This window comes from Pristiophorus japonicus, chromosome 1 (genome assembly GCF_044704955.1).
Source record: "Pristiophorus japonicus isolate sPriJap1 chromosome 1, sPriJap1.hap1, whole genome shotgun sequence".
Classification (NCBI taxonomy): domain Eukaryota; kingdom Metazoa; phylum Chordata; class Chondrichthyes; family Pristiophoridae; genus Pristiophorus; species Pristiophorus japonicus.
The window spans coordinates 105,793,427-105,816,344 of NC_091977.1; the positions used below are offsets into that span (position 1 = coordinate 105,793,427).

Sequence of the window (22,918 nt, forward strand, 5' to 3'; positions counted from 1 at the left end):
ATCAGGGAGGCTTTTAGGGTGTCCTTGTAACGTTTCCTCTGCCCTCCTTTGGCTCGTTTGCCGTGAAGGAGTTCCAAGTAGAGCGCTTGATTTGGCATGCAAACTATGTGGCCTGCCCAGTGGAGCTGATCGAGTGTGGTCAATGCTTCAATGCTGGGGATATTGGCCTGGTCGAGGACACAAATGTTGGTGCATCTGTCCTCCCAGGGGATTTGTAGGATCTTGCGGAGACATCATTGGTGGTATTTCTCCAGCGACGTGAGGTGTCTACTGTACATGGTCCATGTCTCTGAGCCATACAGGAGGGCTGGTATTACTACATGTAATTGCAGAGTGAGTAGATTGTAAATAGTTTGCGGTGGAGCAGATTGAAAGGCATTTCATGGTTGAGTTTATTTAATTTGTATATATTTTAAAATTTCCGTATCAATTCCAGTTTTGCCTTTTAAATTCCGTTTTTTTTAATCTTTACCTTTTGAGTAATAGTCACTGAAAGGGTTTAAACTTGTGAATTTCCACTTGTCGTCTGAGTGCGTGCTTGGCGCGATTGTGTGTGACGTGCCATCGGGGGGTGGGGGGGTGTTCGGGAGGAGTGACGGGCTGGTGGGTGCAGCCCTGAGGTGGCAGGTGCTCGACTCTTAAACTCCACGTTACGCGGAGGTTCGTGCTGGGAAGGGTTTGATTTGACCAGTTTTCGTGCGCCGCGCGTCTCCCGGTATGAGCAGGTTCTCGCCGGTTTTCTCTTGACCATCACTAGCGCCCTGTCGACGGTTCGCCACATCCGGAACTTTCTTTCAAGTATCTTTTGACTGAATGAATTTTGTTTTTCTCTTTTTAAAAAAAAAAGACTCTCTCGGCTTTGGCCGAACAGCGGCCTGTGAGCGTATTTTGAATCCTCTCTCCTTCCCGGGGCTGTTGCTGGTGGTAAGCGCACTGCGGGGCCGAGTGTCTCGGGTGAGTGTCCTTGCGGCCTATGGTGGGTCTGGGGAGCGGGCGGCGCGGCGCGCGCTCGCCGCCGCTGCTCTTCCTGCTGCTGGCATTGGGCGCGTGCCTTGCTTTCCTCGCACTCAGCTACTGGGTGTCGAGCTCGCGCGGCGCCGAGCTGCAGGACCGTGTCGCCTCGCTGGACGCCAAGGTTCGGCGCGCGGCCGCCGAAATGAGCGCCGCCGAGCTGCAAAAGCATCAGCTCCAGCTGCAACTACAGAACCAGCTGGAGAGCCACAAGGATGAAGTCGATCAACTCGCACAGCTGCACCGCCAACAGCTCCTGTCCGCCATCGGGACTTGCAATGAAGAAAAGGTAAGATGCAGGGCCTGATTGACGCGCACTGCTGTGGGTGTGGGGTGGGTGGGGGGAAGACATGGGGATGGAGGAGAAAAGGTATTGCAGTACGATTCGCTAAAAGCTAGTGCACAAATGCAGAAAGGCAAATGCAGTGATGGCCTTTATCTTGGTTGGAATTCAGAAGTGAAGAAATGATGCTTCTGTTGTACAGAATCTTGGTCAGACCCACCTCTAGTTCTGTATTCAGTTTTGGGCACTACCTCAGGGAAGATATATTGGCTGTGGAATGGGTACAGCTTAGCTTCACCAGATTGATTGGGCTTAAAGGGTTAAATTGTGGACAGATTGCATAAACTTCACTTGTTTAGGTGGTCAAGGGTTATCTAATTGGGCTCCTCTTTTCCCCTCCCCCCCCCCCCCCCCCCCCCCAGTCCTCTTCAGTCTCCACAGACCTCACTTGACCAAGTCGGAACAAAAGACATTAGAACAATCCCTTATTGGATGCGGTCTCCATTTTGGAGCAGAGTGTGGGTGGCAGGCTGGACCCGTGTCTTTGGGTGGGTTGCTGCTGTGAAGAGGGAACAAGAGTTTCATAACTCTCCTTGTGGGTCTACCAACCTTGGCACTCCCAACAGGCAAGGCACCATGGTAGCCCAGTACCGAAAGGGCCCATCCTTGTTCTGTGAAGGTCTTTAGAAAAGGGGTCTTCTCGCATCTCCTCCTCCTCGCCGCCCCACCTGGCAACCGGGTCAACTAGTATGCTGCTGTGCCAAATTTGACCTGTGGAGAAAAAGAAAATCTCGGTGAGGAGCCCAGTATGTTGACTGGCGTGCGAGAGCTGCAGGTGTCTGGGTGCCTGTTTGTGTGGATAGCCTGTTTGTGTGTCTGCTACTCAGTTACTAATTTCTGAAGGAAATATGCAGGCATAGAAATATGTCCTTGAGCTAGAATTTCCCCTTGTAGCCTTCTGCAGTCTGTCTGGCTTTATGGTATCCCACTTTTTTAAAAACCTGACTCCCTGACCAACAGACATGTCTTGGTTGTCTTCCTAAGTAAACGCACATTCTGGATTTCAGTTTGCCTGTTTGGCAGCAGTTGTTGACAGTTCTTGTGCCACCTCCCTCCTGGCACTCTGGTTGATCTTGCATAGGAGGGGTCCTCCCTTTGATTTCAGGAGTCACTCTCACCACCTCTATTGTATCGAGGAGGGCCTGCAGGCCCCCTCCACAAAGTTAGTGGCACCCTTGTGATTTATTATAAAAATTGGGATGCTGACACATTGGGATGCTGCCTCCCACTTCCAAGCTTCACCTGAGGAATGATGTCTGTTCTGACTGAGCTTTTTACAGTGCTTCATCCAAAGTTCCCAGGACCCACCATTGGTTGTGCCACTTCAGGGGTCTATGGTACCTCTGTTTGCTGTGGCATATGCAAATTGGTTTCCCAGGAAAGGAAGATTGTGTGAACTGATGAGAGCTGACCAATGGGTCTTGCCAGTAAATTACATTGTTGATAATTCATAGAATCATAGAATGGTTACAGCACAGAAGGCGGTGAGTTCCAGACCCCCACTAAGATCTGGGTGAAAATATTTCTTCTCTCATACCCTTTAAACCTCCTACCAATTACTTTAAATCTCTGCCCCCTGATTGTTGACTCTTCTGCTAAGGGAAACAAGTCCTTCCTATCCACTCTATCCAGGCCCCTTATAATTTATTCACCACAATCAGGTCTCCTCTCAGCCTCCTCTGTTCCAAAGAAAACAAACCCAACCTATTCAATCTTTCCTCATAGCCAAAATTCTCCAATCCAGGCATCATCCACATAAGTCTCTTCTGTACCCTCTCTAGTGCAATCACATCTTTCCTGTAATGTGGTGACCAGAACTGCACGCAGTATGTGGCCTAACTAGTGTTTTATACAGTTCAAGCATAATCCCCCTACTCTTGTATTCTATGCCCCGGCTAATAAAGGCAAGTATTCCGTATGCCTTCTTAACCACCCTGTCGACCTGCACTCCAAGGTCCCTTTGTTCCTCTACACTTCTCGGTGTCCTACCATTTAATGAGTATTCCCTTGCCAGCCCTCCCCCAATGCATTACCTCACACTTATCTGGATTAAATTCCATTTTCCACTGTTCTACCACCTGACCAGTTAATTGATATCTTCCTGCAGTCTACAGCTTTCTTCTTCATTACCAACCACACAGCTGATTTTAGTATCATCTGCAAACTTTTTAATCATACCCCCTATATTCAAGTCTAAATCATTGATGTATACCACAAAAAGCAAGGGACCTAGTACTGAGCCCTGTGGAACCCCACTAGAAGCAGCCTTCCAGTCACAAAAACACCCATCAACCATTACCCTTTCCTTCCTGCTTCTGAGCCAATTTTGGATCCAACTTGCTACTTTGCCTTGGATCCCATGGGCTTTTATTTTAGTGACCAGTCTTCCATGTGGGCCCGTCTCAAAAGCCTTGCTAAAATTCATATAGACTACATCAAATGCACCACCCTCATCGACCCTCCTTGTTACCTCCTCAAAAAAATGCAATCAAGTTAGTTACACTTCCCTTCCCTTAACGACCTTCCCTTAATAAATCCATGCTGACTGTCATTGACTAATCCATGTCTTTCTGAAGATTTATCCTGTCCCTTAGAATTTTTTCCAATAATTTTCCCACCACGTGACTACCCAAACCATTTCCTCTTTAAAGGCAGCCCATTGTTCGATTACAGTTTTGCCTGCCAATCTTTCATTCCAATTTACCTGGGCCCGATCCGTTCTCAACCCACTGAAATTGGCTTTCCTCTAATTAAGTATTTTTATTCGAGATCGCTCCCTGTTTTTTTCCTACAGCTAGTTTAAACCTTATGATACCGTGATCACTGTTCTTGAAATGTTCCCCGACTATCACTTGCTCTACTTGACCCACCTCATTTCCCAGAACCAGATCCAGCAATGTCTCCTTCCTCGTTGGGCCAGAAACATAGAAACATAGAAAATAGGTGCAGGAATAGGCCATTAGGCCCTTCGAGCCTGCACCACCATTCAATAAGATAATGGCTGATCATTCCCTCAGTACCCCTTTCCTGCTTTCCATACCCCTTGATCCCCTTAGCCGTAAGGGCCATATCTAACTCCCTCTTGAATATATCCAATGAACTGGCATCAACAACTCTCTGCAGCAGGGAATTCCACAGATTAACAACTCTGAGTGAAGAAGTTTCTCCTCATCTCTGTCCTAAATGGCCTACCCCTTATCCTTAGACTGTGTCCCATGGTTCTGGACTTCCCCAACATTGGGAACAATCTACCCGCATCTAACCTGTCCTGTCCCGTCAGAATCTTGTATGTTTCTGAGATCACCTCTCATCCTTTTAAACTCCAATGTATAAAGGCTCAGTTCATCCAGTCTCTCCTCATATGTCAGTCCAGCCATCCGGGGATCAGTCTGGTGAACCTTTGCTGCACTCCCTCAATAGCAAGAACGTCCTTCCTCAGATTAGGAGACCAAAACTGAACACGGTATTCCAGGTGAGGCCTCACCAAGGCTCTGTACAACTGCAGTAAGACCTCCCTGCTCCTATACTCAAATCCCCGAGCTATGAAGGCCGCCTGCTGTATCTGTGTGCCAACTTTCAATGACTGATGAACCATGACACCCAGGTCTTGTTGCACCTCCACTTTTCCTAATCTGCCACCATTCAGATAATCTGAATTTGCGTTTTTGCCCCCAAAGTGGATAACGTCACATTTATCCACATTATACTGCATTTGCCATGCATTTGCCCACTCACCTAACCTGTCCAAGTCACTCTGCAGCCTCTTAGCGTCCCCCTCACAGCCCACACGCCACCCAGTTTAGTATCATCTGCAAACTTGGAGATATTACACTCAATTCCTTCATCCAAATCATTGATGTATATTGTACAGAGCTGGGATCCCAGCACTGAACCCTGCGGCACTCTACTAGTCACTGCCTGCCATTCTGAAAAGGAGCCGTTTATCCCGACTCTCTGCTTCCTGTCTGCCAACCAGTTCTCTATCCACGTCAGTATATTACCCCCAATACCATGTGCTTTGATTTTGCACACCGATCTCTTGTGTGGGACCTTGTCAAAAGCCTTTTGAAAGTCTAAGTACACCACATCCACTGGTTCTCCCTTGTCCACTCTACTAGAATTTTTTGAGGATGTAACTAGAAGATTTGTCAAGCATGATTTCCCCTTCATAAATCCATGCTGACTTGGACCGATCCTGTCACTGCTTTCCAAATGCGCAGCTATTTCATCCGTAACAATTGATTCCAACATTTTCCCCAACACTGATACTAGGCTAACTGGTCTATAATTACCTGTTTTCTCTCTCCCTCCCTTTTTTAAAAAGTGGTGTTACATTAGCTATCCTCCAGTCCATAGGAACTGATCCAGAGTCGATAGACTGTTGGAAAATGGTCACCAATGCATTCACTATTTCTAGGGCCACTTCCTTAAGTACTCTGGGATACAGACTTTCAGGCCCCCGGGATTTATCGGCCTTCAATCCCATCAATTTCCCTAACACAATTTCCCACCTAATAAGGATATCCTTCAGTTCCTCCTTCTCACTAGACCCTCGGTCCCCTAGTACTTCTGGAAGGTTATTTGTGTCTTCCTTTGTGAAGACAGAACCAAAGTATTTGTTCAATTGGTCTGCCATTTCTTTGTTGCCCATTATAAATTCACTTGAATCCGACTGCAAGGGACCGATGTTTGTCTTCACTAATCTTTTTCTCTTCACATATCTATCGAAGCTTTTGCAGTCAGTTTTTATATTCCCGGCAAGCTTCTTCTCGTACTCTGTTTTCCCCCTCTTAATTAAACCTCCTGCTGAATTCTAAATTTCTCCGAGTCCTCGGGTTTGCTGCTTTTTCTGGCCAATTTATATGCCTCTTCCTTGGATTTAACACTATCCTTAATTTCCCTTGCTAGCCACGGTTGAGCCACCTTCCCTGTTTTATTTTTACTCCAGACAGTGATGTACAATTGCTGAAGTTCATCCATGTGATCTTTAAATGTTTGCCATTGCCTATTCACCATCAACCCTTTAAGAATCATTTGCCAGTCTATTCTAGCCACTTCACGCCTCAAACCATCGAAGTTACCTTTCCTTAAGTTCAGGACCCTAGTTTTGAATTAACTGTGTCACTCTTCATCCTAATAAAGAATTCTACTATATTATGGTCACTCTTCCCCAAGGGGTCTTGCACAACAAGATTGCTAATTAGTCCTTTCTCTAAATGGCCCTAGAAATAGTGGATGCAGTGGTGATCATTTTCCAACAATCTATTGACTCTGGATCAGTTCCTATGGACTGGAGGGTAGCTAATGTAATGCCACTTTTTTTAAAAAAGGAGGGAGAGAGAAAGCGGGTAATTATAGACCGATTAGCCTGACATCAGTGGTGGGGAAAATGTTGGAGTCAATCATTAAGGATGAAATAGCAGCCCATTTGGAAAGCAGTGACAGGATCGGACCGAGTCAGCATGGATTTATGAAAGGGAAATCATGCTTGACGAATCTTCTGGAATTTTTTGAGGATGTAACTAGTAGAGTGGACAAGGGAGAACCAGTGGATGTGTATTTGGACTTTCAAAAGGCTTTTGACAAGGTCCCGCACAAGAGATTGGTATACAAAATCAAAGCGCATGGTATTGAGAGTAATGTACTGACGTGGATCGAGAACTGGTTGGCAGACAGGAAGCAGAGAATCGGGATAAACGGGTCCTTTTCAGAATGGCAGGCAGTTACTAGTGGGGTGCCGCAGGGCTCAGTGCTCGGACCCCAGCTCTTTACAATATACATTAACGATTTGGATGAAGGAATAGAGTGTAATATCTCCAAGTTTGCGGATGACACTAAACTGGGTGGCGGTGTGAGCTGTGAGGAGGACGCTAAGAGGCTGCAGGGTGACTTGGACAGATTAGGTGAGTGGGCATATACATGGCAGATGCAGTATAATGTGGATAAATGTGAGGTTATCCATTTTGGGGGCAAAAACACAAAGGCAGAATATTATCTGAATGGCGGCAGACTAGAAAAAGGGGAGGTGCAACGAGACCTGGGTGTCATGGTTCATCAGTCACAAAGTGGGCACATAGGTACAGCAGGCGGTAAAGAAGACAAATGGTATGCTGGCCTTCATAGCTAGGGCATTTGAATATGGGAGCAGGGAGTTCTTACTGCAGTTGTACAGGGCCTTAGTGAGGCCTTACCTGGAGAATATAGTGTTCAGTTTTGGTCTCCTAGTCTGAGGAAGGACGTTCTTGCTATTGAGGGAGTGCAGCGAAGGTTCACCAGACTGATTCCAGGGATGGCTGGGCTGTCATATGAGGAGAGACTGGATTAACTGGGCCTTTATTCACTGGCGTTTAGAAGGATGAGAGGGGATCTCATAGAAACATATAAGATTCTGACGGGACGGGACAGGTTAGATGCGGGAAGAATGTTGTTGGGGAAGTCCAGAACCAGGGGACATAGTCTTAGGATAAGGAGTAGGCCATTTAGGACTGAGATGAGGAGAAACTTCTTCACTGAGTGTTGTTGACCTGTGGAATTCCCTGCCGCAGAGAGTTGTTGATGCCAGTTCATTGGATATATTCAAGAGGGAGTTAGATATGGCCCTTACGGTTAAGGGGATCAAGAGGTATGGAGCGAAAGCAGGAAAGGGGTACTGAGGGAATGATCAGCCATGATCTTATTGAATGGTGGTGCAGGCTCGAAGGGCCGAATGGCCTACTCCTGCACCTATTTTCTATGTTTCTATTGCACATCGCCCAGTCTAGGATGGCCAGCTTCCTAGTTGGTTCCTCGACATATTGGTCTAGAAAACCATCCCTAATGCACTCCAGGAAATCCTCCTCCACCGCATTGCTACCAGTTTGGTTAGCCCAAGCAATATGTAGATTAAAGTCACCCATGATAACTGCTGTACCTTCATTGCATGCATCCCTAATTTCTTGTTTGATGCTGTCCCCAACCTTACTGCTACTGTTTGGTGGTCTGTACACATCTCCCACTAGCGTTTTCTGCCCCTTGGTATTCCGTAGCTCCACCCATACCGATTTCACACCATCCAAACTAATGTCCTTTCTTACTATTGCATTAATTTCCTCTTTAACCAGCAATGCCACTTTGCCTCCTTTTCCTTTCTGTCTACCCTTCCTAAATGTTGAATAACCCTGGATGTTGAGTTCCCAGCCTTGGTCACCCTGGAGCCATGTCTCCCTGATGCCAATTACATCATACCCGTTAACTGCTATCTGCGCAGTTAATTCGTGCATCTTATTCCGAATACTTGCATTAAGGCACACAGCCTTCAGGCATGTCTTTCTAACACACTTTGCCCCTTTAGAATTTTCCTGTACTGTGGCCCTTTTTGCTTTTTGCCTTAGGTTTCTCTGTCCTCCACTTTTACTTTTCTTCTTTCTATCTTTTGCTTCTGCCCCCATTCTACTTCCCTCTGTCTTCCTGCATCGGTTCCCATCCCCCTGCCATATTAGTTTAACTCCTCCCCAACAGCACGAGCAAACACTCCCCCCTAGGACATTGGTTCCGGTCATGCCCAGGTGCAGACCGTCCGGTTTGTACTGGTCCCATCTCCCCTAGAACCGGTTCCAATGTCCAGGAATTTGAATCCCTCCCTTGTGCACCACTCCTCAAGCTACTTATTCATCTGAGGTATCCTGCGATTCCTACTCTGACTAGCATGTGTAGTCAGGTAGCAATCCTGAGATTACTACTTTTGAGGTCCTACTTTTTAATTTAGCTCCTAGCTCCCTAAATTCATCTTGTAGGACCTCATCACGTTTTTTACCTATATCGTTGGTACGTATATGCACCACGACAACTGGCTGTTCACCCTCCATTTTTAGAATGCCCTGCACCCGCTCGGAGACATCCTTGACCCTTGCACCAGGGAGGCAACATGCCATCCTGGAGTCTCAGTTGTGGCTGCAGAACCATCTATCTATTCCTCTTACAATTGAATCCCCTATCACTATAGCTCTCCCCTTTTTTCTGCCCTCCTGTGCAGCACCCACGGTGCCATGAACTTGGCTGCTGCTGTCCTCCCCTGATGAGACATCCCCCTCAACAGTACCCAAAGCGGTGTATCTGTTTTGCAGGGGGATGACCGCAGGGGACCCCTGCACTACCTTCCTTGCACTGCTCTTCCTGTTGGTCACCCATTCTCTATCTGGCTGTGTATCCTTTACCTGCGGTAAGACCAACTCACTAAACGTGCTATTCACGTCATTCTCAGCATCGTGCATGCTCCAGAGTAAATCCACCCGCAGCTCCAATGTCGCGATGTGGCCCGTCAGGAGCTGCAGCTGGACACACTTCCCGCACACGGAATCGTCAGGGACACTGGAAACATCCCTGACTTCCCACATAGTACAGGAGGAGTATAACACGTGTCCAAGTTCTCCTGCCACGACTTAACCCCTAGATAAACTTAAGTTGGCAACAACAATGCTAAAGGTTACTTACTCAAAGAAAACAAAAAGAAAAACTACTTTCCAATCACTTACCCCCTTAGCTGTGATGTCATCTTTCGATTTCTTTCTACTTTTTTGCCTTCTCTCTCTGCTGCAGCTGCACCAGCTGGCTTTTATAGGCCTTGCGACGTACTGATCAAGAAAGTTAGAACATAACGTAAGAAATAGGAGCAGGAGTAGGCCATTTGGCCCCTTGAGCCTGTTCCACCATTCAATAAGATAATGGCTGACCTGATCATGGCCTCAACTTCACTTAGCCACTCGCTCCCCATATCCCTTGACTCCCTTATCATTCAAAAATCTCCCTATCTCCACCTTAAGTACATTCAATGACCCAGCCTCCACAGCTCTCTCGGGTGGAGAATTCCAAAGATCTGAGAAAATAAATTCCTCCTCAATTCTGTCTTAAATGGGCGACCCCTTATTCTGAAACTATGCCCCCTAGTTCTAGATTCCCCCACAAGGGGAATCATGCTCTCTGCATCTACCCATCAAGCCCCCTCAATCTTGCATGTTTCAATAAGATCATCTCTGTCTTCTAAACCTCCTGAGTCTCGGCCCAATCTGCTCAACCTTTCTTCATATGACAACCCCTTCATCTCCAGAATCAACCTCGTGAACCTTCTCTGAACTGCCTCCAATGCAAGTATATCCTTCCTTTAAATATGTAGACCAAAACTGTACGCAGTACTCCAGGTGTGGTCTTACCAACTCCCTGTACAGTTGTAGCAGGATTTCCCTACATTTATACTCCATCTCCCTTGCAATAAAGGCCAACATTCCATTTGCCTTCCTAATTACTTGCTGTACCTGCATGCTAACTTTTTGTGTTTCATGTACAAGGACCCCCAGATCCCTCTGTTCCGCAGCAATTTGTAATCTCTTCCCATCTAAATAATAATTTGCTTTATTTTTCCTACCAAAGTGGATAACCTCACATTTTCCCACATTATACTCCATCTGCCAATTTTTTGCCCACTCACTTAGCCTATCTATATCCCTTTGTCGAATCTTTGTGTCCTCACAACTTGCTTTCCCACCTATCTTTGTATCACCAGCAAATTTGACCACATTACACTCGATCCTTTCATCCAAGTCATTCATATGAATTGTAAATAGTTAAGGCCCCTGCACTGATCCCTGAGCACCCCACTAGTTACAAATTGCCAACCTGAAAATGACACATTTGTCTCAACTCTCTCTTCTGTTAGTTGCCAATCCTCTATCCATGCTAATATATTACGCCCAACCCCACGAGCTGTTATCTTGTGCAGTAACCTTTTATGTGGCATCTTATCGAATGCCTTCTGGAAATCCAAATACACAACATCTACTGGTTCCCCTTTATCCACCCTGCTCGTTACGTCCTCAAAGAACTCCAGCAAATTTGTCAAACATGATTTCCCTTTCATAAAACCGTGCTGACTGTTTGACTGCATTATGATTTCTACATGTTCTGCACACAATTTAGAAATTCTTCCCATTCAGAAATTCTTCCCCCTCTGTCCTTTGCACTATTACTATCCCAGTCAATATTGGGATAGTTGAAGTCCACCATTATCACCACTCTATAGTTCTTGCACCTCTCTGTAATTTCCCTGCAAATTTGCTCCTCTACATCCTTCCCTCTAGTTGGCAGCCTATAGAATACACCTTGTAGTGTAAGGGCACCTCTTGTTTCTGAACTTAACCAAATAGATTCTGTCCTTAACCCCTCCAGGACATCCTATTCATCTTAATCAATACTGCCAACCCACCTCCTTTCTCTCCTTCCCTATCTTTCCTGAACACCTTTTATATTAAGAAATATTTAGTACCTAATCCTGTCCTTCTTTGAGCCAGGTCTCCATTATTGCCACAACATCATATTCCCATGTGGCTATTTACACCTGCAGCTCACCAAACTTATTTATCACACTTTGTGCATTCTGCATTGTAAACCTATATTATTAGACGTTGTATTCTTAGTCTGACCCCACCGAATACCGTACTATTTATTACTCTCGTGCTATCTGTCTCCCAATCCTTTGTGCACCTTGTTTCTCCTTTCTAATGCCCATCCCCCAGCCAAATTAGTTTACACCCTCCCCAACAGCACTAGCAAACCTCCCCGCAAGGACATTGGTCCCAGCCCTGTTGAGGTGCAACCCCTCCAGCCTGTACAGGTCCCACTCCCCCGAGCTATACAAGATGACCCACTTTTGTTGTACTGTTTTTTGTATTTTATGAATTGTGCGCACATTTAAAATACAAATGTTTTTAAATTGTATATAATCTGGGAGGTGTTTAATGGACTTGTAGGTGGTTACTGTGTTCAACTGAAATGCCATTGCTGTTTAATAGTCAACTGTGGAGCTTGGAGGAAGTGCTCTGAACAGTACATATGGTGCTCCGGGTGCCTTGTTTTTCTTGTTTTGGAAATGTTAGTAGCTGAGTGACAGCTGGTATTAAAATAGTTTTGTAGAAGCAGAACCATGTACCTCAAATAAGAGTCGATGAAAATCCCAGCAGTTGTTTAATGGAGGAGTGATGCATTTGTATTACTACAGGTTGAACCTCCATTATCCAGAACTCCCTTATCCGGAACCACCCCTCGTCCAGAACCATTCCCGGCCACCGGGTGGCGCATGCGCAGAACTCTGACATGAATAAATTGAAGTCCTTCCTCGCAGCCGACTCCCACAATCGCTGGCCTGACCTCGCGATCCTCTCGCCCATGATCTCTCTGCCGCACTCCCACCCCCAAGCCAGCCAGCTAGCTGTGATATCCCCTTGCTCAGTAGCTGTACCATCCAATTTAATGTGACCACCCATTGTCCGGAAAAATCCCTTATCCAGAACAGGCCAGGTCCTGAGGGTTCCGGATAAGGGAGGTTCAACCTGTACTAGTTAATGGACTTCATTTAATGCATGTTGCGTGTGCTTTATTATATATAAGTACATGTATAAAATGTTGGATCATAGTCTACTGATGCAGTGGCTAACTGGAGAACTGCGAACAGAAACAAATATCAAAGAACATATCTACTTTCAAATTTACCCTGGGGTTGTACAGTTAGTATAGTCATTTGGGGATCTATTAATGTAACTGGTTAATGGAAGAGAAGTATGATGTGTGGAAATGGGAGAACTGAGTGGAGGGTGTGACTGAAGGGGATAAGTATTTTAATTTACTTACTTGGGGTAGTATTTCCATATTCATCTATTGTATATTAGTGTTTCTATGTTCGCTTGACTGTTTTGTATTTTTTCTTTGTGCCAGCTGCTGCCTTTTTAAACCTGGAATTTTACTCCAGAGGATAGTGATACCAGCATTGTGGTGCAGTCCATGATAATGGAAAAAGTGCTGTCATACTAGTGCTGCTATACTGTGTTAGAGATGAGGGCATTATACAAACTGTTATGATGTTGCAAAAAAAAACAATCTGACTTTGAGAGGATGAGAGTTTGAATATAAGAAGGAACAAACTTGCATTTAAATGGCACTATTCTAATCTTCAAGCCATCCTAAAGTACTCAAACAGCTAACTAAGTACTTAAAAAGTTCCTTTTGCTAGCAAGTGTGGCAATACAAGCATGGCAAACAATTTTTTTTTATTAGTTCCAGGATGTGGGCATCGCTGGCAAGGCCAGCATTTATTGCTCGTCCTTAATTGCCCTTGAGAAGGTAGTGGTGAGCTGCATTCTTGAACCGCTGCAGTTCTTGTGGTAAAGGTACTCCCATGGTGCTATTGGGGAGGGAGTTCCAGGATTTTGACCCAGTGACGATGAAGGAACGGCAATACATTTCCAAGTCAGGATGGTGTGTAACTTTGAGGGGAACTTTCAGGTGATGATATTCCAATGCGCTTGCTGCCCATGTCCTTCTAGGTGGTAGAGGTTGCGGATTTGGAAAGTGCTGGTGAAGAAACCTTAATGAGTTGCTGCAGTGCATCTTGTAGATGGTATACACTGCAACCACGATGTGCTGGTGATGGATGGGGTGACACAAGCATGCTGCTTTGTCCTGGATGGTGTCGAGCTTCTTGAGTGTTGTTGGAGCTGTACTCATCCAGGCAAGTGGAGAGTATTCCATCACACTCCTGACTTGTGGCTTGTGGCAAGGCTTTAGGGCGTCAGGAGGTGAGACACTTGCCGCAGAATACCCAGCCTCTGACCTGCTCCCGTTGCTACAGTATTTATGTGGCTGGTCCAGATAAGTTTCTGGTCAGTGGTAACCCCCGGGATATTGATGGGGGTTTGGCGATGGTAGTGCTGTTGAATGTCAAGCGGAGGTGGTTAGACTCTCGCTTGTTGGAGATAGTCATTTCCCGGCACTTATGTGGCGCGAATGTTACTTGCCACAAATCAGCCCAAGCCTGAATGTCGTCCAGATCTTGCTGCATGAGGGCATGGACTGCTTCATTTTCTGAGGAGTTGCAAATGGCACTGAACAGTGCAGTCATCAACGAACATCCCCACTTCTGACCTTATTATGGAGGGAAGGTCATTGATGAAGCTGCTGGAGAACTCCTCCAGTGATGTCCTGGAGTTGGGATGATTGACCTCCAGCAACCACAACCATCTTTATTTTGCGCTGGTATGACTCCAGCCAGTGGAGAGTTTTTCCCCTGAGTCCCATTGACTTCAATTTTACCCGTGCTCCTTGGTCAAATGCTGCCTTGATGTCAAGGGCAGTCACTTTTGCCTCACCTTTTGGAATTCAGCTCTTTTGTCCATGTTTGGACCAAGGCTATAATGAGGTCTGGAGCCGAGTGATCCTGGCAAAAAATTTGCGACAAATAGCTTTCACTGTTGATTGAAGGATAAGTGTTAGCCAGGACACTGGGAAAATACCCCACTCCTCTGAAGTGCCAAGGAATCTTTTGTGTCCACCTGAGCATGGAGGTGAGGCCTCAGTTTAACATCTCAGAAAGATGGCACCTCTGACAATTCAGTAGTCCCTAAGTACTGTACTGAAGAGTAAGCCTAGATTATGCACTCAAAACCATTGTGGCGCTGAAATGAAATGGGTTCAGATTTTCCCTGGTTATCCTTTTCTATTTCAAAATGAAATGAAATGCTGAGGTTACTTGATAAATCACCTGCATGTAATTACATTTGGTAAGTCTCTGACTATAAATGGATCTTTCAAATGTTACAGACTAAAGAATAATGGCAAGGGAGGCAGCCTTGTCTGATTTCTTATCCTTGGGGCCGTGGGGGCTGACGTATGACAGCTAGTGGAAATGGTGTACTTGTAATCTGCTAATAAGAATACAATAGACCAGCCTGAGCTGAAATTAATGGAGGGTGACCCAGCCAGTTTAACAGAATGTAAAAAGAAGGCAGTACTTACACTCACCAGCTAGTCCAGATTAGAATGGTGGTTTAGAATTACCTGTATTACAGCTCTTGTATTTACACTCTAGTTCAAGGGTGTTCAAGCTTTTTTCTCTTTGTGGGTGACGTGGGACTATACTTGTTTAATTTGCATACATCTCAAGTTGCAGCTACTAAGATCTTGGATGTTGTGATTTAAATTTATTTACCGATGAGGTAACTGCTTAAAAATAGCCCTTTCCAAACATTCAGTCCTATAACATGTAAACAGGGCAAACTATTAAATAAATAGAAGTGAAAATAGTTGCCTCAACTCGAGGGCTGGATTGCCAGGGCTAATGGAGAGGGGAGTGAGGGGCAATGTTCCGTCCAGACTTTCTTTGTACTGGGCGGACTACCATCTCCAATGAACACTACTTTTTTGTCCATGGGCAGTTTACATTACCCGGTACTGTACGCCATGATGAAGTTGTTTGCGGCCTGTTTATTTCAATGCGCGATACATTCCAGTGCCTCCCTGACTGCGTCACCAGATTTGCACTTGTCTGCTGCATAACTTTTCTATAATGATGGACTACTCGTTATAATTACCTGGGCAACAAGACGTGGATGAGGTGGAGAAAGCGGAGGAACAACATTGACCATCAGTGTCCCTAGCTGTCAAAGCCCTTGGAAAGCAAGTGATCCAAGAGCGCTTTACATGAACCATCATCTCTCCTATATCGAGTCTACCCAGCAGTCACGCAATCCTTGCTGCTACCATCCAATGACCTTCCTACAGTCCAGCCTTATGGGTCTTGCCATCACTTTACTCCGTGTTTCGGAGCAGCGGGTGGAGTCTAAGGTGCATCCACAAGGCTGAGAACTACGTGGATAGCACGTTTCAGGAGGTGGTCACCCCGCAGCTTAAAGGTGTGCAGGTAGAGGGGAAGTGGGTGACCACCAGACGTAGTAAGTGTGCTAGGCAGGTAGCACAGGAGTCCCCCCCCCCCCCCCCCCCTGGTGAGTCCATCTCGCTTTCAAGCTTTCAAACCAATATTCACTTCTGAGTGTCGGTAAGGATGATGGTGCCTCTGGGGAGTGCAGCCAGAGCCAATTCCAAGGCACCACGGGTGGCTCAGCTGCACAGGGAGCGGGGAGGGACGAAGAACAAAAGATCCCTAGTGATAGGGAATTCTATAATTAGGGGAACTGACAGGCGTTTCTGCGGCCGTAGACGTGACTCCCGAATGGTTTTGTGCCTCCCTGGTGGCAGGGTAAAGGATGTCACAGAGCGGACACCGGGCATCCTGGTGGGGGAGGGTAAACGGCTAGAGGTCGTGGTCCATATTAGGACCAACGACATAGGTAAAATAAGGGATGAGATCCTACAGGAAGAATTTAGGGAGCTAGGAAGAAAATTAAAGGGCTGGACCTCAAAGGTAGTAATCTCCGGGTTACTACCGGTACCATGTGCTAATGAGTAGAAGGATAGAGAGGATGACCACGTTGTTGGAAAGTTGGTGTAGGAGGGAGGGCTTTAAATTCTTGAGGCATTGGGACCGCTTCTGGGGGAGATGGGACCTGTACAAACCGGACGGGTTGCACCTCAACAGCGCCGGGAACAATATTCTCGTGGGGAGTTTTGCTAGTGCTGTTGGGGAGAGTTTAAACTAGCTTGGCAGGGGGATGGGAACCTGAACGAATTCAAAGGGGAAGGAAGTAAAGCTGAAATTGGATAGCAAGAATCTAGAAAGTGAATCTGTAAGACAGAGGAAACAGGGTTTAGTAAGTAGTAAGCAAGGAGGTCTTCCTGTGCTGAATGGTATTTACTTTTAATGCAAGGAGTATAGCGAATAAGGCCGATGAGCTAAGAGCACAGGTAGACACTTGGGAGTATGACATTATAGCCATTACAGAAACCTGGCTGAAAGAGGGGCAGGTTTGGCAGATCAATATTCCTGGCTACAGGATTTTTAGACAAGATAGAGAGGGGGGTAAAAAGGGGGGGGGGGGAAAGGTTATGTAGTTGTGGTATTGATTAAAGAAACTATTTCAGCGGTGAGGAGGGATGATATGTTAGAGGGATCATCAAATGAGACCATATGAGTCGAATTGAAAAGTAAAAAAGGGGCGATCACACTGCTGGGCGTGTATTATAGACCCCCAAACAATGGGAGGGAGATAAGAGGAGCAAATATGTAGGCAAATTGCTATGAAGTCCAAAAACTGTAGATACTGGATTCTTTTCCCTTCAATCTGTTTCAGCGAATTCACTGACACACGAACACTTTTAGTCTTAGCAACATAAGACCTTTATTAGAGATTCTCCGGCCAGGACCTGTTAAGATAAAGGGAACACCCTCGATTTGAGCCTGTCCACCTCTCTCTTGACAAGTCCCGTAACAGTACAAAAGCTCAATATTTATACATTGTTACAGCAGAACATATTTGAGTGACACTCAGTTTATACAATCATTGGTCGACTTCCCCATAGCATACCCAATTGCAGACTAACAACTCTCCAAATAGAGTGGGCTCCAGGGATGTGTTTATAGTTTCGATTTACATAGCATTTCTCTATTTCATGGCTGGTTATAGCAGCCCCTCGTCTGACTCATGCCTGACTTTGCTTTTTCGCGTGACTCGTGTTTGACCACAACTCTGAGTAACCCCTTTTTGTGTCGACATTGCAAATATTTCAGCTTGACATTTTCTTTTAGCTATCTTCCCATGATCCTTTTCAACTGACACATTCACAAAAGCTATCTTCCCATGATCCTTTTCAACTGACACATTCACAACTCTTCTATTCACATTCTCAAAACCATAAAGTAGTAATAGTAAGGGATTTTAACATTCCAAATATTGATTGGGACAAATTTAGTGTGAAGGGTATAGCGGGTGCGGAATTCTTGAAATGCACTCGAGAACTTTTTTAGTCAGTATGTAGCAAGCCCAACACGAGAGGGGGCGGTCTTGGATTTAGTTTTGGGGGATGAAGCTGGGCAGGTTGAAGGGGTATTAATAGGAGAGCACTTGGGTGCCAGTGACCATGGGCTAGATTTTCCCCAAGCAGTTTTGTCGGCGCACTGACCTCAAGCGCGCCGACTGCGCGCTGGAAACGGCGCCGGCAAAAAGTCGCCCCATCCTGGCCGCTGCGTACAGTCCCTGGAGTTGTGGTGTGGAGGCTGAAAGGGGGGGGGGGGGGAGGAGCAACAGGCCAGCGCACAAAGCACTGCCGGCATCTGCCCTCCCAGCGCGTCCTGTGGGCTGTGAGCAGGACCCGATGCTCGCAGCCCCTATCTCAGACCGAAGGGATGCCCGATCTCGCCGCGCCCTATCCCTGGCTGAGTGGACTCTCGCACCGGCCGACGGCCCGCTGAGTTCCCGGGCAAGTAAGGACTTTGCTTTTATTTTTTATTTAGTGGCCGTGTGGCTGTGCTTAAACTTTTGATGGGGGAGGGGGAGGGGTAGGGGAGAGTTTTTTTGGGGGGAGGGGGATGGAGGGAGAGTTTTTTTTGGGGGGGGGGGGGGAGGGGGCGGAAGAGAGATGAGACTTCCATACCCACGAGCTGTGATTCCTCCGGTCACTTGGCATCCCCCCCCCCCCCCCCCCGAGACGCCCCGGCCCAGCAGCTGTGACTTTTCCGGTGCGCATCTTCCCAGCCCTATCCCAGGCCGAATGGCCTCACGCACAGGCCGGCCTGCTGCCTTTCCTGGGCAGACTTTAAAGATAAGGTAGGATTTACTTTTTTTTTTAATTGTATTTTATTGGTTTGAGCTTTTGCTTAATGTTTGGTGCTTGGTTGTTGAAGTCCTCTCCAGTTCCCTTCCCTGCCCTAATGTCTGCTGAATGTGCGCTGCTTTTTCTTAACTGCCCGCAAGGTTTTTCAGAGCTGGCCACATACGCTGACCTAAGTGGATTTGGAGTATGTTTTTGCTGGCCAAAGTGGCATAAATGGCCAAAACTGACATAAGTGTCTGGGAACGCCCCCTTTTGGAAAACAAAACTGACCTAAAAAAAATCGTACCTAACTGACTTACTCTGGAGCAGTTTTGGGGGGGGAAATGGCATTATCTAACTTACACCAGAAAAAACAACTTACTCCAAAACAATTGAAACAAGTCATGGCCAATGTTGGGCCCCATAATTCAAGTTGGTTATGGATAAGGACAAGAATAGGTCTGGAATAAAAGTTCCAAATTGAGGAAAAGCTAACTTTGCTAAGTTAAGGAGTGATTTGGCCCTGGTGGACTGGAACAGCTACTTGTGGGTAAATCAGTGTCGGAACAGTGGGAGGCATTTAAGGAGGAGATCCGGAAGGCTCAGGCCAAACATGTGCCCTTAAAGAAAAAGGTTGGAATAAATAATTCTAGAGCCCCCTGGATGTCTAGGGACTTGCAGGGGAGGATTAAGAAAAAAAGGGATGTTTGTCATATTTTAGAGGAATATAGAAAGTTAAGAGGCAAAATTAAAAAGGATATTGGGAATGCTTGGAGAGAGCATGAGAAATTCTTGGCCAGTAAAATTAAGGAAAACCCTAAGATGTTCTATAAATATATTTAGTTACCCCCTTACTCTTAAGAAAGGGTAGGGCCTATTGGAGACCATGAGGGTAATCTTTGTGTGGAGGTGGAAGATGTTGAGTGGGTTCTTAACGAATACTTTGCATTTGTTTTCACAAAGGAAAGGGGCAATGCAGATACTGCTATCAAGGAGGACTGTGATATTCCGGATGAAATAAATATGAGGGAGGAAGTATTGAGGGGTTTAACAGCTTTGAAAGTAGATAAGTCCCCAGGCCCGGATGAAATGCATCCCAGGCTGTTGAGCGAAGTAAAAAAGGAAATAGCAGAGGCCTTAACCATCATTTTCCAGTCCTCTTTGGAATCTGGGCATGGTGCCGGAGGATTGGAGGACTGCTAATGTAGTACCCTTGTTTAAGAAGGGAGAAAGCAACAGGCCGAATAATTACAGGCCTGTCAGCCTAACCTCAGTGGTGGGAAAATTATTGGAAAAAATCCTGAAAGACATGATAAATCTGCATTCGGAAAGGCAAGGATTAATTAGGGACAGTCAGCACGGATTTGTTTAAGGGAAGATCGTGTCTGACTAACCTGATTGAATTTTTTGAGGAGGTAACCAAGAGGGTCGATGAGGGTAGTGCGTACGATGTAGTATACATGGACTTTAGCAAAGCTTTTGATAAGGTCCCACGTGGTAGACTGGTCATGAAGGTTAAAGCCCATGGGATACAGGACAAAGTGTCAAGTTGGATCCAAAATTGGCTTGGAGTTAGGAAGCAAAGAGTAATGATTGATGGATGTTTTTGTGACTGGAAGGATGTTTCCAGTGGGGTTCCGCAGGGCTCAGTACTGGGACCCTTGCTTTTTGTGGTAGATATCAATGATTTAGATTTAAATTTAGGAAGTATGATTAAGAAGTTTGCAGATGACACTAAAATTGGCGGTGTGGTTGATAATGAAGAGGAAAGTCATGGGCTGCAGGAGGATATCAATCTACTGGTCAGGTGGACAGAGCAGTGGCAAATGGAATTTAATTCAGAGAAGTGTGAGGTGATGCACTTTGGGAGGGCTAATAAGGAAAATGTATACACATTAAGTGGTAGGCCACTTAATAGTGTAGATGAACAAATGGACCTTGGTGTGCTTGTCCACAGATCCCTGAAAGTAGCAGGCCAGGTGGATAAGGTGGTTAAGAAGGCATATGGAACGCTTGCCTTTATTGGCTGAGGTATAGAATACAAGAGCAGGGAGATTATGCTTAAATTGTATAATACTTTGGTTAGGTCACAGCTGGAGTATTGCGTGCAGTTCTCGTCGCCGTATTATAGGAAGGACGTGATTGCACTAAAGAGGGTGAAGAGGAGATTTACTAGGATCCTGCCTGGAATGGAGAATCTTAGTTATGAGGATAGATTGGATAGGCTGAGTTTGTTCTCATTGGAACCGAGGAGGTTGAGAGGAGACCTTATTGAGGGGCCTGGATTTAGTGGATAGTAAGGGTCTATTTCCATTGGTGGAGAGGTCTATTACAACGGGACATAGTTTTAAGGTGGTTGGAGGAAGGTTTAGAGGGGATTTGAGGGGCGGGAGCTTCTTTACGCAGAGGGTTGTGGGGATCTGGAACTTGTTGCCTGGAAGAGTAGTGGATGCAGAAACCCTCTCCACTTTTAAGAGCTGGTTGGATGGGCACTTAAAGTGCCGTAACCTGCAGGGTTATGGACCTAGAGCTGGTAATTGGGATTAGACTGGATGACCTTTTGTTGGACGGAGCAGATATAATGGTAAGTACTACAGGGAATAGAATATGGCCAAGGTGATCTCCTGGACTAGTTTCGATCGCCTGGATGGGTCGGAGAGGAATTTTTCCAGATTTTTTTTTCTCCCTAAATTGGCCTGGGTTTTGATCTGGTTTTTGCCTCTCCCAGGATATCATATGGCTCTGGTTGGAGTGGAGTGTAGAATGTTTTAGTATAAGGGGTGTTGCAGTTGTGGTGAGGCGGATTGGTTGGGCTGGGTGTTCTTTGCCTTTCCGTCATTGTTCATAGGTTTATATGTAACCTTTAGGGCTGCTGACTAAGGGCCGTGTGGCTCCTTGTCGGCCGGCGTGGACACGATGGGCCGGAATGGCCTCCTGCGCTGTAAATTTCTATGTTTCTATATTTCTAAATATATTGCTACGGTTGTGCAGGCTAAAGTCTAGTTCCACACAAGCGTGCTCAACCATGTCTTTGACATTTTCCACACATTAAACTTGGCTCTGACAGTTCAATACTGCAAGAATGTGTGCTTTGTATTTCCCAGGTATCTGATTTCAGATGCTATAGAAATGTTAATATTTCTTTTTGAAGTGCACTGCACACAAGCTGATTTCTTAGCCCAAGTTGTCCTATTTAAGTATTCTCTGGTGTAATTGTGAGTCTCCGAAGCAAATGTAACTATACTATTCAAGAAAGGAGGGAGAGAGAAAACAGGGAATTACAGGCCAGCTAGCCTGACTTCGGTCATTGGGAAAATACTGGAGTCTATTATTAAGGAAGTGGTTTCAGGGCATTAGAAAATCACAATATGATTAGGCAGAGTCAACATGGTTTTTGTGAAAGGGAAATCTGATTTAACAAATAAGATTTAGTTTGAGGATATAAAGAAATTGGCGGGGAGCAAAAATGATTTTTTGGATGTGAAACGAGACGCACAAGATTTTGCGCCCGGGCAGAATTTTCAGCAATGGTTTTGCGGCAGCGCTAAAACTTAGCGCCCAGCCGCTGGTTTAACTGTTGGGATGACTTAAATCGTCGTGCATCGCTGCGCTAGTGCCCCGGCGGAACTTTCGAGCATATCGCCTGAATTAACGTCCTCCCGAGAATCCGTCCAGAAAAACCAGCCGGACTCAGGGTGGCCAGGCGCTAACAGGAATCCGTCCAGAAAAACCAGCCGGACTCGGGGTGGCCAGGCGCTAACGGGAATCCGTCCAGAAAAACCAGCCGGACTCGGGGTGGCCAGGTGCTAACGGGAATCCGTCCAGAAAAACCAGCCGGACTCGGGGTGGCCAGGCGCTAACGGAGCTATCTTGAAAACGGAGGAGTAAGTCGCAGTTGTCAGTGATTAAAAGCATTGGGAGAAGAATGCTGCGTTACTGCATACTTTTGATTGTGAAGCTTATGTGAGTTTCTAGTTTGTTTTTAAGGACATTTTAAAAGATGGGGGCCATGCTAGGTTGGGAGTCAGTAATCCTGGCTGCTATATTCATATGGCGTCG

General features: G+C 46.0%; 1 protein-coding gene across 1 annotated transcript in view; it reads left to right on the forward strand.

The window, feature by feature from the left end:
• Positions 1-591: 591 nt before the first annotated feature.
• LOC139265204 (Golgi membrane protein 1-like) overlaps positions 592-22,918 on the forward strand; it is a 71,702-nt gene continuing 49,375 nt past the window's right edge. Inside the window, exon 1 of the mRNA XM_070882133.1 lies at positions 592-1,300. Within this exon, the coding sequence (XP_070738234.1) occupies positions 974-1,300 (327 nt within the window). The 5' untranslated portion in view covers positions 592-973. The remainder of the gene's footprint in view (positions 1,301-22,918) is intronic.